Source organism: Eublepharis macularius, chromosome 14, assembly GCF_028583425.1.
Source record: "Eublepharis macularius isolate TG4126 chromosome 14, MPM_Emac_v1.0, whole genome shotgun sequence".
Taxonomy (NCBI): Eukaryota; Metazoa; Chordata; class Lepidosauria; order Squamata; family Eublepharidae; genus Eublepharis; species Eublepharis macularius.
Genome location: NC_072803.1, coordinates 19,549,288 through 19,566,222, shown reverse-complemented (window position 1 = coordinate 19,566,222; position 16,935 = coordinate 19,549,288). Strand labels below are relative to the sequence as shown.

General features: G+C 46.7%; 1 protein-coding gene and 1 long non-coding RNA gene across 2 annotated transcripts in view; one reads left to right on the top strand and one right to left on the bottom strand.

Annotated features, from left to right (window-relative positions):
- The window catches only part of MSANTD2 (Myb/SANT DNA binding domain containing 2), a 24,219-nt gene extending 18,068 nt beyond the window's left edge, over positions 1-6,151 (top strand). The window contains exon 4 of the mRNA XM_054997924.1: positions 4,872-6,151. Within this exon, the coding sequence (XP_054853899.1) occupies positions 4,872-5,724 (853 nt within the window). The 3' untranslated portion in view covers positions 5,725-6,151. The remainder of the gene's footprint in view (positions 1-4,871) is intronic.
- LOC129342252 (uncharacterized) lies at positions 3,401-16,935 on the bottom strand. Its single transcript, XR_008598213.1, has 3 exons — positions 16,842-16,935; positions 8,203-8,351; positions 3,401-4,248 (listed from the first exon to the last, which is right to left on the bottom strand). It is a non-coding gene; the product is annotated as an uncharacterized LOC129342252 (long non-coding RNA).

The window sequence follows — 16,935 nt, the reverse complement described above, 5'->3', positions numbered from 1 at the left end:
TTGCTGATAGCGAACAGCTAAGCCAAGGCGGCACACACATAGTGGGCTCCCACATATTAAAGACTGACATTCGAGAGAGAGCTCTAGTCTGCCCTCAAATGTCTTTGAAGGAAATTAGGATAGACCTGGCCGAGCTCAACATTACCCAGAAGCTGCCGCAGTGCGACCCCTCTCTGGAGGCCAGCAGCAAAGGCTGGAACGCATGGCTGCAGGTATGGATTGATTCCCCCTCCTCTCTCTCGCGTGCCAGACGAAGCATTGCCGACTGGACTGCTCCTGCAGCTGGAGGCTTAGCGATTATGGATTCGGTCAACATAGAAACCCTGGCCAATAAATTTGCCCACGCCACGACTAGCATCTCCGACCTAGGCAAACCGGTGGTGCAGTCCCTAAATTCTATTTCAAATGGGCAACATGAAATTAGTTCCATTTTAGTCAATTGGAAAAGCCAAATTGAAAGGGATTTTCCTCTGCTCTTAAAGGGAACACAGTCTTTTAAATGCAGCGTGTCCATTGCTATGGCATGTATGCAAGCCCAACAATTGAATCAGGCTGTGGCCATGGGGCTAATTCGGCAAACCACTGATGGGCACTTGCCCCTGGAAATTAAACGATTGATCACCTCTAAATCGTCACCCCTTGAATTGGAACTCGAATCCTGGGGGTCCCTCATAAATTCATCTTTCACGCCAACCACTCAGGAGCTCAAATTATTTTTACTAATGGCCAGCGCCCACGAGTCTTTCCATGTGTATCCTGTGGTGCCTTTGGGATTACAAGTCAGCGACACCAAAGTCCTCTACGCCCGACACCCCAACCATTGGGCCCGCTTCACTCCGGCCGGATGGCAGCTCATCAACCTGCTAGGGTGCAAACATCAGGACCAGACCGGCTTCATCTGCCAGGACCGAGCCTTTGCGCCACATCATCCCTGTGTAGCTCCGTAAGTGGACATCGCGAACGAGTGCCCCTTCAAGGTAGCCCGCGAAAACAGCTCCACAGTGGTCTACCTCGGGAAGGGATGCGCCTGTGTGAGGACAGCCTGGGACTTCATGATTCTGAACTTGTTCCAGGTCAAGCCCATGATCCCCGGAGTGAACCGCCACTTCTGCAACCTGTCTTCGGTGGCAGCCTGCGATTTCTCCTACTCGGTACCGGTCTGGACCCAGGAAAAGATCCTCCTGGCGCCCTCCATCTACCAGCATGTTAAGCCTGTCTCCCTGGGCATCGGTCTGCAATTGTTCCACGAGCTCCTAGCCCACCCCCAGCTCCGACACACCTTACAGACAATCCAAAGGGATGGGGACACCACCGCTCTGATTGTGTCCCACAACGGCAAGGAGATCTTGGATCTAGCCCAGCAGATCAAGACCACTGGAGAGCACTTATGGTGGGAAACCCTTTTTGGCTGGAGCCCCACCGCCACCGGAATCTTTAATTTGGCCATGCACCCCATCATTGTAATTTTGGCATTCCAGGTCATCCTGTGTGCAACCCTGATTTACCTGGGATGTTGGAGCCACCGACAGCTCCAGCACCTCTGGACGGTGCACCGTCTGGACCGCTACACTCCAGACCTTCTTCTGCCTTAACTTTCCTCCATGCCCTGCACTATGGGGACACTGCCCCAGGCACAGGGGAATTTCAACAGGTTCCTGCTAGAAGTTTTGAGCCCTCCTCGGTGTGCTTTTGTTGGTTCTTTCTCTTATGCATGCTTTGTTGTTTATGGACCCTACCAGTATTGTATGTATGAATTTGTATGGACTCAGAACCGGCCCCCATGGATGCCTTGCCTGCCAGGAACCGCTTTGGAGCCCTCTCATAGACTAGGGGGGGACGTACATGCATTCCTTCACCTCCCGACGCACGGCCCGTCTCCAGACAGCTGCCAGCGGCTCTACTCCATGAGGACTAGGAACTGTGTGCCTGGAGCTTCTTCCCGCCACCCACCAACCCTGCACTGCGGATTGATGCGACAGCAAGGGGGGGTGGAAGTATGTTTCTGTGCACATGGACTAAGTATGCTTGTTCTTGTAAATATGTAACCCGGTTTGACAGCTGTACTGTAAACTGTGCCACCTGCGATCTTTGCAGTTCCTCTTTGAACACTATATACTTGTCTGTACCTGTTCTTAAGTAATTGCTCACTGATCACTGCTTGTGCTATTGTTGCCTGTTGATTTATATTGATTGATCACTGCCTATTGATGGTATGTTCCTATTGATTATTGCCTATCTGATGGTGTATTCTGTTGCTTGCTGATTTCCATGGCTTTCTACTGCTTATTGATTATTGATTGCTATCCTTAATCATTAATGTTCTATTGAGTGTTGCATAAGGTTTACCTCTCCCGGTGTGGAATCAAATATCTGCAGCCCATTGGCAATTCCAAAATTTTTATTAAGAGAAGTGGTTCTCGGAACATAGTTCTAAGTGACACCTCCCCTCTCCCTCCCTTTTCCTGGTCTGTCCCCTCTTGGAGCTCGACCGCCAGATGTTTCCGCCCACCTGACCTTTGAAGCAAAGTGCGAAGGCCACGCTCCTGACATCACGAGGCCTTCGAGGGGGGGAAATTGTTGCCAGGGTCCCCTCCCTCTCCTCCTGTTATGGGGCCTGCCATGAACTGTGTCAGTTTCCTGTGTTGCTAAGGCTCCACCAGATACTCTGTTTTAGGGTGGCATTGCCCATGCCTGTTTCCTGATCTCTCTGCTGCAATGGACCATGCCACCTATGCCTGTTTCCTGCCTCCTTGGACACCTACCTCACCTGGGCCCAGAGCCATGTCACTAGCAGCACAGTGCCAGCTGGAGGGAATCTCCACAAGCCTGGCCAGGCACCCCCTGGTCAGTTCCTGCGGAGAGCCCCTTGCAGGATGGCCACTGGATCTGCCCTCACCACTAGGCAGCCTGCTAGAAAGCCCAAGCTGTGCCAAGGAAGAAACCATGTTCCCAGGCAGCAAAGAACCAACCTGGACAGTTTACTCTGAGGCTGCCATTTCACGAACACGTGCCTGTCACGTCCACAGCGGCCAGCCTCGCCCTGCTATGCATATCTTGGAAGCTGCCCCAGAATGGAAGCTACGTGCCGGCTGTCCAGAACATCTAATGAACGCATCTCAATACAACCACCACATTCCAGAGCTTATGCCATCAAGACAACTCCAGCTTCCTGGCAGATTCAATCAACCTGCCTGGCACTCCCCTCCCCTCCTTTGTCCCCTCTTCCCGAGGTGTCACAATTATATATTCAGATACTAAAGTGGCCCATTAAGGATAGTTGTAGACCCATTAAGCCTTTGTTCCCCTTTTGAGAACCACATGGAAGGCACCCGCCTCAGGGTACGTTTTTGGGTACTTAAGCAGGCTTTCCCTGCCATGAGGTGCACGTGCCATTCCTTTCCTCAACCCCGACTGTCACTCTGCGTGTCTAGTGCAGGCATTAGATATCACCCTGCTTCGCTGCTACATCTTTATTCTTCGCCGTGACCAGGTGCGTATTACCCCTATTCATCGATCTCAAGTGGGTTCTCCTGCTAATGCAAACGGCTCTATTTTTCCTACTCTTTATTTCCTAGTTCTTGTATGTACCTTGCTTGTGTGTGTTATTGTAGGCATACGCAACACTATTAGTAAAACACGTTTTATCTTTATTAGTCTTGCCTCTTTATTGCATGAGTAATCTGGAAGACGGACTCTGGTATAGCTGGTTAAGATCCGTACTAATTTAAACCCAGACTGCATGCTAATTTCCCCATAAATAGCAGTTCTGATAACAGTGTCCTCTTTGGGACTGCACAGAAAGGCTCTGCTGAGAATCATGGAACTTGCATGTACAAAACCATGTGGGATGGAGGCTGTAATATGGAGAGGCGCTAGACGAGACTGAGTGGATTCAGTCCCGTATTCTCTTGTCTTCTGATTGCTTCCACCACGTGCAGCCCGACAGTCTTGGTAGCAAGGAGTATCCAGCAGCAGTTGTTTTAGACTTCTTCCACATACATACATGATTTACATGGCTTTTTTTCTCTTGCACCTTAGCTTCTTCCCTGATGATCCGCAGCAAAGAGTACCAAAAGGTGGGGAAGGGCCTGGCAAGGTGGAAATGGGGAACTACCTTGCCACTGATCAAATTAGGACCTGTCCATGAACAGAAAAGTTGTGCTTTTTTCCTCCTTGGTGCCCCAAGGCCAAAATTAATGCTTCGGCTGAAAACCAAAATGTCCCCAATTTTGTGCTTGTAACAAGCCCCTGTAGAGAAAGGTTAGAGATTGACAAATTAAACTTAAAAACCAAGATAATCTCTTACTCTTTTAGAGCAGTTGCACTGTGTATTTTCTTATTCCACCCATCAAAATAATCTAGAGAACATATTATGCTAGATAATGCTTGGACCAATTTTAAATGGCGTAATTTGAGCCATCGGGTGGAGGTCCTGTAGGTCAATGATAGAGCCTCTGCTTTGTGTGCAGAAGGTCCCAAGTTCAGTCCCTGGCATCTCCAGTTAAAAGGATTATAGGTGATGTGAAAGAGACTCTGGAGTGCTGCTGCTAGTCTGAGTAGACCATACAGACCTTGATGGACCAGTGGTCTGATTCAGTATATGGAAGGGTCATGTGTGCATTGTCATAATTGATCATTTGGAGAGATGCTGCTATTTGGAGTGGGGTGGAAAGGTAACAAGCTTCTAGAACAAATTGCTAGGCTAAACTAAGTTTAACAAGGCCCAAAACATCCTTTTGCTACAATAGTTTACAATCTTTGCATTCATGTAGAGTGGCAGATGATCCTGCTTATGAAAATTGGTGTTCAAGGCTCATATTTTTCTTGTAAACCTTACATTATGTTTGTATTTTTGTTTTCACTTTTTTAAGGAAACGTGACATGATGCAGAATATTGTACAGATCTTGGAATCCGTCCAGTTAAAATGGGAGCTGTTTCAGAGCTGGACAGACTTCTCTAGGCTACATCTTTCGAACAAACTGGCCATTTTTGGCATTGGCTATAACACGCGGTGGAAGGAGGATATCCGTTACCACTACGCTGAGATCAGTTCCCAAGTTCCTCTTGGCAAGCGGCTCCGAGAATACTTCAACTCAGAGAAACCAGAGGGTCGGATCATCATGACCAGGGTACAGAAAATGAACTGGAAGAATGTTTACTACAAATTCCTAGAGATCACAATTAGTGAAGCAAGGTGCCTGGAGCTGCACATGGAGATTGACTGGATACCTATTGCACACTCCAAGCCAACTGGTGGGAATATCGTCCAGTATTTATTACCGGGAGGAATTCCTAAAAGCCCCGGTCTGTATGCCATTGGTTATGAAGATTGTCATGAGAAACCACAGTCTCCTGATCACGAGGGCAGCAGCCAAGACCCTGAGAATGAGATTCTGGTGGAGGCAGAAATGCCTTTGTCTCAAGCATCTCTCAAAGTGGAGATGGAGTCCACCCGAATCATATATTGTTACCTCGGTATTGCTGAGGTCAGAACTCTCCAGCAGTGTCTGTTTCTGCATTTTCAGGCAAACACCAAAACCTTCAGTAAAGAGTGGGTTGGAATCAATGGGTTTTTATCTCAAAACTGCATTGTGGAGCCTGGGGTTTCGCCCAAATCTATCTACATCAAATTTGTGGAAGTGGAGAGGGACTTCCTTTCCGCTGGGTCTTTGGTAGAGTGCCTGGAAAAAGCCATCGGATACCCCTTGAAATTTAACAACTGAAATGTCATCCTTCATAAGGATCATCGGGGCTTTGCCTCTCGTGGCATTTGGACACTTTATGGAATCTTGCAGTGTCGGACTGGGCGAAGCAAGCCTTTCTGTTGGAAATCGAACTCTAAAGAAGGGGGCCCACACACAGGCATGCACGCACACACATGCAAGTGATTTACAAAAAGTTTGTCCCAAATGAGTAAAATATACACCTTACTTGCTTGGGCCACTTGGCTAGTTTTGTAAAGAGAAGACTCTGAAAGAGAGCCTTGTAAATAAAATTGACTGTTGGTACATTCCACATTGGACAAACATACACTTTACGTTTCATATGAAAAAGCTGTTTTCCACAATGTCTCATTTTTACACATCTGTCTCTATATAAGTGTTATTACAATTATGTAATAAATAAGCAATAGATAATGGCGAGTTTGAACTTGGAGTCACATGAGACTGTTTTTCAGTGCCACCCTTAGCTCCTCTTGTATATAATTTAGCATTTTCATGTTTTTTCACCTATCATGTGTTTTGCTATTCCAACCAGTGTTGCCTGCAAAAACTTCTGTTCCTGTGATGTATCCCACTTTACTAGTAGTATTGCCATATCAACAGTTTTTTTTTATTTTTGTTTTTTTATGTTAAAGTAATCTCTGGCCTTTACAAAAAATTTTTTTTTTAAAAAAAAGTTAGCTTCTTTTGCGTGGCAGTGAAAGTAACTCCGCTGCGGGGAAGCATTTCGGCAAACCCATGCTTTATCAAACAATCAAAGCTGTGAGGGGGGGGTTGGGGGGGAGGAGAGGGGGAAGCTGTGGACCAGGGGACTAAACATTTTTAATGCCTCATTGAGATGTTGCTATATAAGCCCCATTTCGCTGCTGGCTATTGCTGGCTTTTTTTACTTTCTTTTTTTTAAAAAACTCATTTGATCAGTGGAAGTTGTGACATACAATGAATGTGTCAGTCCAAATAAAAACAAATGTGGATTTTCAGAGATGTGTTGCTTGCTCACTGATACCACCCTGGATGTGGAAAGGTTCTTCACCAGCTTTTTTGAAAGAAGTCTTATTTTGAAATGTGTATCTTGCTGACAGCGTTTCAAGAAAGGGGAAAAAAACCCTTCAAAGTGGCTTACAAAGTGATTTAGACAAAACCCACCAAATTATCATCTTAATCTATATGACATTATCTAATGAAGCAGCAATAAATTCTGGATTGGCAAATAATTTCCATATGCTTACTAAGACAACTGTGCAATCCTAAACAAATCCTGCACCGTTCTAAATACATATAATTCAGTGGTCTTAGAAGTGTGTGATTCTGCTTAGGGGATTGTACTGTATGTTTTCCCTAATGTCCTCAAGTTTATAATAGAGCAAGCCTGTCAAGTTCGATTTGGGGAAAAGTTCCATAAGCAAATATAGCCAGGCTGACTTTGAATGATACTTCCAATTGAAGAAGATCCCACCTACATATTTTAAAACATAAGGTGGTCCAGATGTCAGAAGAACTTCCCTGAGAATCTCTGCACCTAATTTGCTAAGATATATTCAGTGAATGTTTGATCCCTGCATCCAACATTTAATGGATAAAGCATAGCAGGGTTTTTTTTTCTTGTACTGTTGTGTGATGGGAAAGTGATGATGCGATGCAGTGTCCACATATTGTGCAAAAAGAATATTGTATGTCTTCTGTTGATTGTTTGGAGGGAGGAGTGTGGAGATGCAATGAAGGGGTCACAGCATCACAAGAGGCAAGCTGAACGTACAACTGTTCCTTGGCACTGTATCTTTGTTCAGAATATCCGTTCACTCTTAAATAGAGGATGCCAATATAGAACCTGTTGAATTTTTAAAATTTTATTTTAATCATTTGTATTGTACCCAACAGCCAGAAAACTGGTTCTAGAGGTAGCTAGCAACAAAATAATAACAATTAGGTATCTTGAAACCCAATTCAAAAACATGAAGCTGCAAAGAAAGCATAAAACAGAATAAAAGCAGGCAATTTATCAAACCAACAATTTAAGCAGTAATTTATTAAAAAAAAAAGATGCTGTTCCAAAACTGGGTGATTAATAGGCCTTTACTGCACTGGAAAGGCTGAGAGTCCAGAAGAAAGAGAACCTCTAGGCTCTCTAGATGGAGGGCCTTCTAAAGCTGGGCGCCACTGGTGGAAAGGCCGTATTCCTTGCTGCCATCTGTCTCCCCAAAAAAGAAGGGAGACACACAGCAAGGCCTCTGCTGAAGACCTTAATGGATGGACAGCACACTGTGGGGAAGATACTCCTGTAGATATCCTTGACCCCAGTCATTGAAGACATTGAAGACAGTACTTTGAATTGGGCCCAGAAGCAAGCAGGAAGCCAGTGAAGTTGTTCTAATGCAGGCAGGACGTGGTCTAGCCAGAACCAATTATTTTTTTCCTTAAGCCATTCTGTACCACAGAGAAGATACACTTTTAAACATCAACCAATCATTCCATAAATACCTTCTATAAGGTGTTTGTAAATGGGTATAACGGAATCCATGTTCCCCTAATCACACTTTCACTCCTCAGGACTAGTTTTTCTGGTTGAAGATGTGTGCGAGATTTTGGAAGGCTCTTGATGGTTCCTATTCTGGCCAGCAGAGGGAGCCCTGTTGTAAAGAATGCAGTGGTTTGCCAACACTTCAAGGACCATGTGATACAGTTGAGCGGAGATCATTTCAGTTAACTTTTTCCAGATGCTAAATGCTCAGCTTATTTTAACGCTACCAAAGCAGTGCAATTCCCACCATTCCTTTTCAGGCTGTCATATTTTTACCCTATCCTCCTTTCAAGGATCTAAAAATGACAAAACACACTTCTCCCTCTATCTCGTCATATCAGCCCTGTGAGGTAGACTATGCTGAGAACGCCTGGCCTAAGATCACCCAGTGAACTTTCAGGTTCACATTTTCACTCTTCCTTGGTCTCCTCAGACGTAGTCCAGCTGCGACACCACACTGGTACCCAACTCAGCTAAGTGCAGCAGTAGCTAGAGCAGATACGGAGAGGGCTTTTCCTGCAAACCAAAAGCGATGCCGGTAATTAATAACCTCCGTACTGGCCAGTGGCAAAAGTCTTCCTTTGTTTGGGAATTTTCTGGGAAGAGACGAGATGCACATACATTTGGAGAGGGGTGGTGGTTCGGCAGTAGCCCTGATGCTACTCAGATAGAACTTGAACATTTAAAATGATTCACGTTTACTTAACATCTTATGTCATTTGTAATATGGGTCTGTATCATAGTATTGTGTGGGGACAGACCTGTGGCTTGTCTGCTTGTGACATTTCAGAAACACACATTTTTGCTTCAAGACTCACCAAACTATATATGGGTTGGGGTTAGGGAAGGAAGCTTATATTGCAGATTGGTACCCCCTCCCCCAAATATTTTAACCAATCTCCTAAGTTTGTATTAGGACGCATGGTTCTCATTCCTCCATTTTATTCTCACAACAATCCTCTAAGGTAGGTTAAGCTGGGAGAGTGACTTGCCCATACGGCTTCATAAGCAAGTAGGGCTTTCAACCTCCCCATCCAAGCTTGATGCTACGCCATGCTGGCCCTGCTGCTTCATACCAAGTCGGATCATTGTTCAGCTTAACTCGGCACTCGGACTGGCAGCAGCTTTCCAGGATCTCAGGCAGAGATACATCTTTCCTAACACCTGAAATCCTTGAACTAGAAATGCCAGGGAGTGAACCTGCGAACTTCTGCATTGCCAAGCTTGTTCTGTGAGATACAGTTATTTTCCACAATGTGAAAAGGGATACTGTCCCAACCATTGCTCCATCTAAACGGGGTCTTCCCTGAGTTTGACATCCCACGCAAAAATGCTATAGCAAGGACTAACGAACAGCATCAGGAGTCTAACTGGCTTGCCCGTTTTTATTCTGAATTATCACGTTCATCTGAGCTCTAGCCCTGATAGTTTTGCAGTCATGGAGAATACGTTTCTCCAAGAGTCCAATAGATTAACGCACATCTGGGCCACCTACAACTAATCTGTTCATATTCAGAGATTTGGTTAAATCCTGATTAGATCTGAGAACATGTTAAAGTTGTTACTCTCCCATCCTAATCTGATTGAAGCATCAAACAGGCATCATTCATGTTCATTTGAAAGTTCATTTCCCCAGCTAGTAATTATCGAAAAGTGAATTTATTACTGTTCCCCATACCGAGAACAAGTGGCTAAATGAAGTATTCAGTAATCCTCCATGTGCCACTTTGCCTGAGGAGAAATTGAGTCTTAGCAAGGTTTCCTTTGTCTCGCCTCAGTTCATTTTTGTTCGTTTGTTTAACTGGTTTGTTCCAAAAAATTGCTCACAACAGTCATCAGCTTCCCCCCTCTGGAGACTGCTAAGCTTAAACCACACTGATCCATGCACCAGAAAGCTCAAAGCTTGATTGTTATATCCTATGTTATGTAGATCTGCCCTTGAAGACTAGTTGGAAACTACAATAGGTGCAAAAAATGGTTACTACCTGTCGTGTTTTAATGGCATCAGCCTGTTTTTGTGGTACTTACTTCATAGCTTGTAGAGAGCCACATTAGCAATTAACATCAACCAAAAGAGCCAGAATTACTTCCATCCCCAGCATGAGGCCTGCACTTCAGGAAGGCTCACAGCTTACTCATTCCTCCGGCAGTGTCACGACCCCCTCAGATTGTTCAAGTGACTCTAACCTGAAGGGCTCAGAAGGAGACCCTGAGGAGCTAGACTCGGGAAGATCAGCGGGGTCAGGGAGGGGCTCTGATGCTGCAGAGGCGCCTGCTGGCCACATCCCAGCAATGCCAGAGGCTGTCCTGCCAGGGCTTGCAACTAGCCCCTGCCACTGGCCTCTGAGATAACCACTAGGCCTCTGTGCCTGGCAGGTCACCTAGGGTTGCTGGTCCTTCCGTGGGGGTGGGGAACCCCTCCCTCCCACCACTTACCTGGCTGGCGAGGGGAAAAGGCCAGGAAATGGGGCTCTTGGTGTAGTGCGACAACATCACTCCCAGAAGTGATGTCATCACGCAGGCCCCGGGAGTGCTCTAGCGCTTTGTGTGGGACCAGTTTGGGCCCCATATGGTGCAGTTCTTTTAAGAAGCATCCTGATGTGAAGCGGCATTTAAAAAATCATAATAAATAATGCAGCCGCCCGTTTATTACAAGCGTTGCACGGATTGCCCATGTAGTTCCAAATCCGCTTCACGGCTCTGGCACTTAGCCTTTAAAGTCCTTCACAACACTTCTACCTGGACCCCTTCTCCAGGTAGAAGCCTATGCAGAAATTGCGTTCAGTACAGCAACACTTGTGGATCACTCTGACCCCTGCACTGGTGCCTGCCCCCGGTCACGGGCTTTCTCGGCAGCTGCCCCAACCCTGTAGGACAGTCTGCCTGGTGAACTAAGACAGGCCCCATCCTGCTTGTATTCTCCCAAGGGCTATTAAGTCCAAGCTTGTAAATGCCACTTGATGGTATCACAGTCACTTCGGACTCCTGGGCAGCTGTCTGTCAATGAGTGTCATTTAGTTTGCTGGCTGCTGGAGCTGTCCCATGCCTTTATACTTTTGAGTGTTTCTGTTTTGTTGCCTGCATTGTGTCACCCTGGAGAAAGAGGGTCTTCGAGATTTCTACAGCACTTGCTGCTGGTTTTTTATTAGTAGATTGCTATACCGTTAACCCACTATTGCAATTTACTGAGTACTGATAATTTTTTTAAAGCAAAAAGCCCACTCGTGCCTGGGGTGGGGGGGAATGCTAAGAGGGAGGGGAAATCACTGATTAAATCTCTGTGTGGAAGCACGGTTGTGATTGTGAAGGCTTTTGCACTTGCAGTTAGAGTAAAATGGGGAATTGTCCGTGTGGGAAAGCATTCCCTGGGAGGTAGATTAGGCAGAGAGGGGGCCCAAGATCACTCACTGAGCTTCCACGGCAGAGTGGGGATTCGAACCTGAGTCTCTCAGTTCCCAGTCCTCCATTCTACTTGGTTAAGAATCCTCTTAGAGAAGGGAGAGGACCCCTTTCTCCACCACATACTTCAGAGAAACTGAGGACTGTTGTTCCTCACAGGCACCCAACTGACACATTCTCTTCCCTCGCCATTTTTTCCAGGGGAAGATTCAGGAGGCTCTGACTTCTGCATCTATGGGCCCTCATGTGGGTGGAGGCTTGAAGTACTGATGGGCAGGAAGGGCAGTGGGTGCAGCCGGGTGACCTCTTAGCGTAAGGCTGGGTCCGAATGCTTCTCGGCTTGACTGTCACTCCATATGACCTCCCTCCTGCTGGCCGCACAGGTGGCTCCACCGAGAGAGAGGCAGGCGGCTTCTGCTCCTCAGAGATGGATGGGTGGGTGGTGACAACACCCACCAGCCTCAGGCATGCACCTCACAGTAAATGTGCTGAACAGCAAGACCGCGCATGTTCCTACATAGTATAGCCCTAACAGTTGCCACGGATTGGACGACAGACTGCCAGAAGCTTAAAGTCTTGCAGGAAATACCCACTTTTGGAACTCCATTGTCCGTCCATGCAGCAATCGGGCTTAGAGGCCACAGACTCCTTTGCGTATCTGAAGAAGGGAGCTCTGACTCTGGAACTTTTACACCCTTGGAATCTCCAAGGAGCCATTGGATTCAAATCCTGCTGTTCCACTGTAGACCAACACAATGACCTACTTGAGACTCCTTTGGGTGTTTTGGATAAGAGCCAATCTGGGACTTGGACCTGAGCTCAAATTCCTGCCTAGCCACAGATGTATGGTGTGGGCTCAACTGTCCACCTCCAAAATGGGAACAATCACAGCTTACTTCACATTGCGAAGACCAGGAAGAACATGATATGCTATTTTACACCAGGTACTTCCAAAGCATTTTTTGAAAACCAACTTGTAGGCCCCTTTCCAACCTCAAAAGGTACCCAATGTCAGGTGCTCAGGATCACCCTGTCATATTTAATACCCCTGCAGCTGAAGCTGGCGCTGTTGTAGTGATGCTGTCTGTGTTTCTGTCACTGTGGGGGAAAACTGGAAATGGGAAGTGGTTGTTGATTTCTGCCGTAATCTCTCCCAAGTCTGGGAACCTCTCTGGCCTTGAGAAGTCTATAGAAGGAGAAGTCTATAGAAGTCCCACAGCCTGTTTTCCTGCTGGCAGAGTTCGAGGACTGTTAGGAGGGGGGGGATTAGGAGTAGCCATGGGGAACCTTTATCTGCTTTAGGCTTGTCTGCAGCCTCCTTGCAAGGATGGCGTAAGTGCATGAAACTGGCATCTTATCAATAAAGAACTTTAACTCCTGAAGTGAAGTCTTTTGAGAGTTGCCTGGTATCCTTACACCCAAGGCAACTGACCAAAAAAAGAGAGGAAAGATTAATACAGATGATTAAATATCCAAACAAACAAAAACAATGTACATCAATTAAAATCTGTATCTGGGTGTTTGCAGAGAAAGCCAGGGTGTAGATAAATGTTAGATCTACTTAAATAACCAGTGCCATCACATCAATGAATAATAACAACATACAATTTATATACTGCCCTTCAGGATAACTTAACACCCACTCAGAGCGGTTTACAAAGTGTGATATTATTATCCTCATGACAATCACTCTGTGAGGTAGGTGGGACTGAGAGAGCTCCGAGAAGCTGTGACTGACCCAAGGTCACCCAGCTGGCTTCAAGCAGAGGAGCGGGAAATTAAACCCAGTTCTCCAGATTAGAGTCCTGCTGCTCTTCACTACTACGCTAAACAGAATTGGGCTTTCCATAACAGAGACGTCTTCAATGTCCTGCAGAAAGCCCACACAGATGGTATTAACCTCACCTCACCCTCTGGGGTAGGAGGGAGTTCCACAGCTGGGTGTGGCAACTAAAAGTTCCCACTTCTGGCTCCCATTGGAGGTTTTCACCCATCAGTTTTCATGCCCAGACAGCTTGATAAGGAAGAAGGTTACCCTTCAATGGCACCCTCTGAATCAAGTCCACCTTTGCTACTGGCCCTTTTTTCAATGAGACTGAAACTTATGTGAGTGCAAAGTGCATCAAGGAATAGTCATAGGCAGGGCTTTTTTTCAGGGGGAATGCAGGGGAACGGAGTTCCAGCACCTCTTGAAAACACTCAGCAATAGTGCTTGAAAATAATATGATATCAAAGAATCCCGTGTGTTTTCCTCATTTCCCTCTTGAGAGTTCCCCCACCTCTTTTCCCAGAAAAAAAAACCCTGGTCATAGGGCTTGCTGGGTTTTGTGCATTCCATAAGAGACCCTGTTGTGTGTCCTCTCTGGGCAAGAGAGGCGGCTTTCCCTAGTAAGGGCACATCACCTGGTCTTTCTCCACCCATTTGGCTCTTAGTCTCCTGAACCTGGGAAAAGCAGTAAGAAAGGCAGGTGAAGAATTGGGCTAAATGACGCTAGATCAGATGGGAAATCTATTTTTCCCCAATGTCTTTAATCTTTACTTTAAATCTTTAAAGGAGTGGAGATCCCCTCCCTGTAGCAGATCTTCATTAGATTGGAGAAGCAGCACTGGTTAGGGAGCAACGATCACAGTTTTTTTTGCATTTAGTGTCGTTTGCCCTGAACCCCAGCATGAACGACTGCTATTATCTGTGGGCCATGGGCCATGTAGTTTTGAGCTGACCTCCCTTATGAAGATCCAGCATTTCCCAAAGTCTGGCCGTGTTCCTGCAGCACTTGCTCACCATTTCAGAAAACAAGAAGAAAAAGAAAACCTTAGCTCAACCCCTTTGCTACTCGATGTATTCGGAAGAACAATCGAGGGCCAATGAACTTAGTTAGCACTTGGATGTTGTCAGCTCTTGGATGTAAACAGAACAGCTACCTGGCACAGTGTTAATTTGGGCTTCACATTATAACGTGTAAACTCCTGTGCATCTCATACTGGAGTGACGCTTCCCCCCTCCCTGTTCTTTCTTCCCTCTTTATTTTAGAACTGAACTTGCCAGACTGAGAACATGCCACCAGAACAGCAACTCTCTGCAAACAGGAAAGCAGGGGTGGGTTGGCTTTCACTTTTGGAATTTACACTACAGGGTGTTGACACAGAAACTAACCTGCTTTTTGCAAAGAGAAAAGGGGTAGAATGCCACTATTGGACTGGCACTATTGGACTGTTTGCACTCCCTGCAAGCCCTATTCCTGGAAGACCGCATGGGCACCGTGCTAAGAGACGTCAAGCAGCTCATTCCACTCCAGAAAATGCTTTTCTTTAAACTATGTGGAGGCAGTTCACACATGCATGGTCATTACTTAGTAAGTACAGCTCAGATGAGGGCAAATATATGAGAATCGCTGCTCCAATACCACCGGTCAGATCTCACGCTGGGGCCTCCATATAAAAATGCTTTATAGAGACTGTAGTGCCCAGACCTGGATAGCTCAGGCAAGTCTCATCTGGGAAGCTAAGCAGGGTCAGCCTTGGTTAGTAGATGGATGGGATTCCTCCATAGGAAACCAGGGTTGCAGAGACAGGCAATGGGAAACCACCTCTGTTAGTCTCTTGCCTTGAAAACTGCACCAGCGGTCGCCATAAGTCAGCGATGACTTGTTGGCCCTTTCTGCCACCAGGGACTGTAGCAGCTGTTGCTTCTGATAGCTGCTAAAGCACCCTTGAGAGACGCTTCCGTCTCTTCCAGCCCTTTCTCCTACACGCTCACCTGCTTCCCATTTTGCAGTGCCTGGCTGCCTCTGCATGCTAGGAATGAGGAATGAGAGCAGGATGTACTGGTTAGAGTAGGAGCTGGGAGACCCAAGTTCAATTCCCCAGTTGTCCATGGAATCTTGCCGGGTGACTGTAGCCGTCACGCACTCTCAGCCTAACCAACGTCACAGGGTTGTTGTGAGGATAAGATGGAGGAGAGGAGAATGTTGTAAGTCACCTTGGGGAGAAAAGTGGGAAGTAAATGATGTAAAATAAAATATAAATAAAAGTTCTGAGCAGACCTGCTTTGGATGGCTCTCTCTTGGAGTCAAAGAGGCAGGCTGCTAACGAACTCCAGCTCTATCTTTTTTGCCTATTGATCACATTTTCATTCTGAATTCCTAAGGAGCTAAGAGTAATTTATATGAGTCCCCCTTCTCGATTTTACTCTCACAACCATCCTGTGAGGTAGGCTAGGCTGAGAGAGAGAGGCCGCCTCAGCTTTCATCCAACAGCTATCCACTACTTGTACAAGAGATGGTTTCAGTTAGGTAGACGTACAACAGCAGGATTGAGCTCTAAGGTCTTTAGATGATATATAGCTGAGGAAGGAAGCTTTCACTCTCAAAAGTTGATACCCTGAAAATCTTGTTGGTGTCTGAGGTGCCACTGGACTTAAATCCTGCTGTTGATCAGGAGAAGCGCCTTAGGAGCTGCCAGGTCAACAGATTTAACCCCTGTTTGAAAGGTAAGATTTTTGCAGACCTGCCTGTTTCCTTACATTGCTGCATTTGAAATCCAGCCTTATTTCAAAGGTGTTTTTGAACTGATCAGTAAAAACCAAAAAAAGAAATCCAGAGCAAGGCTAAGCAGGGTTACTCCAGTGGCTCAGACTGGAATAACTGCATAGGAGGACTGTGTGTGTACCGTGCAGCCAAGTCACGGTGACCCCGAACAGAGGAGGTCTGCCATCGCCGGCCTCTGCGCGTGATCTTGGGTTTCCTTGGTGATCCCTCACTCAAGTATTTGCCAGGGCCGACCCGGTTTAGCTTCGGAGAAGGGATCGGGCTAGCCTCAGCCATCCAACGCTCCATTCTTCACCGGCTTGGCAGAGGTATTTGCCATCGCTTTCGGGGCACGCAGAGCCGTGACCATCCCAGCCTGACCGCGACTGAAAGCTGCGACTCTACACTCGCACCCTCGGGAGCTCCAGTGGGCTCGCACGTGGTGGATCGGACTCGCAAGCCCCGCTGCCTGGCTCACTTCCCAGCGAGGATCAAGTACAGTTGCCGGCTCCAGAGTGAGAAATTCCTGGAGATTTAGGGAGGGCAGAGACCTCAGTAGGATACCATGCCGAAGGGCCCACCCTGCAAACTCACGAAAGTTCTTCCCTGGAAATATAGTTGGGCTCTAAGGCCCAAATCATGCTCTTCTACTACAGACAGATCCGGCTACCCACCTGAAAGCGTTTTTTCCTGGAGAGTTGGCATCTGTGGCCTGGAGATCAGCTGAAATTCCAGGAGATCGCCAAACACCCCCAGGAGATTGGCAAC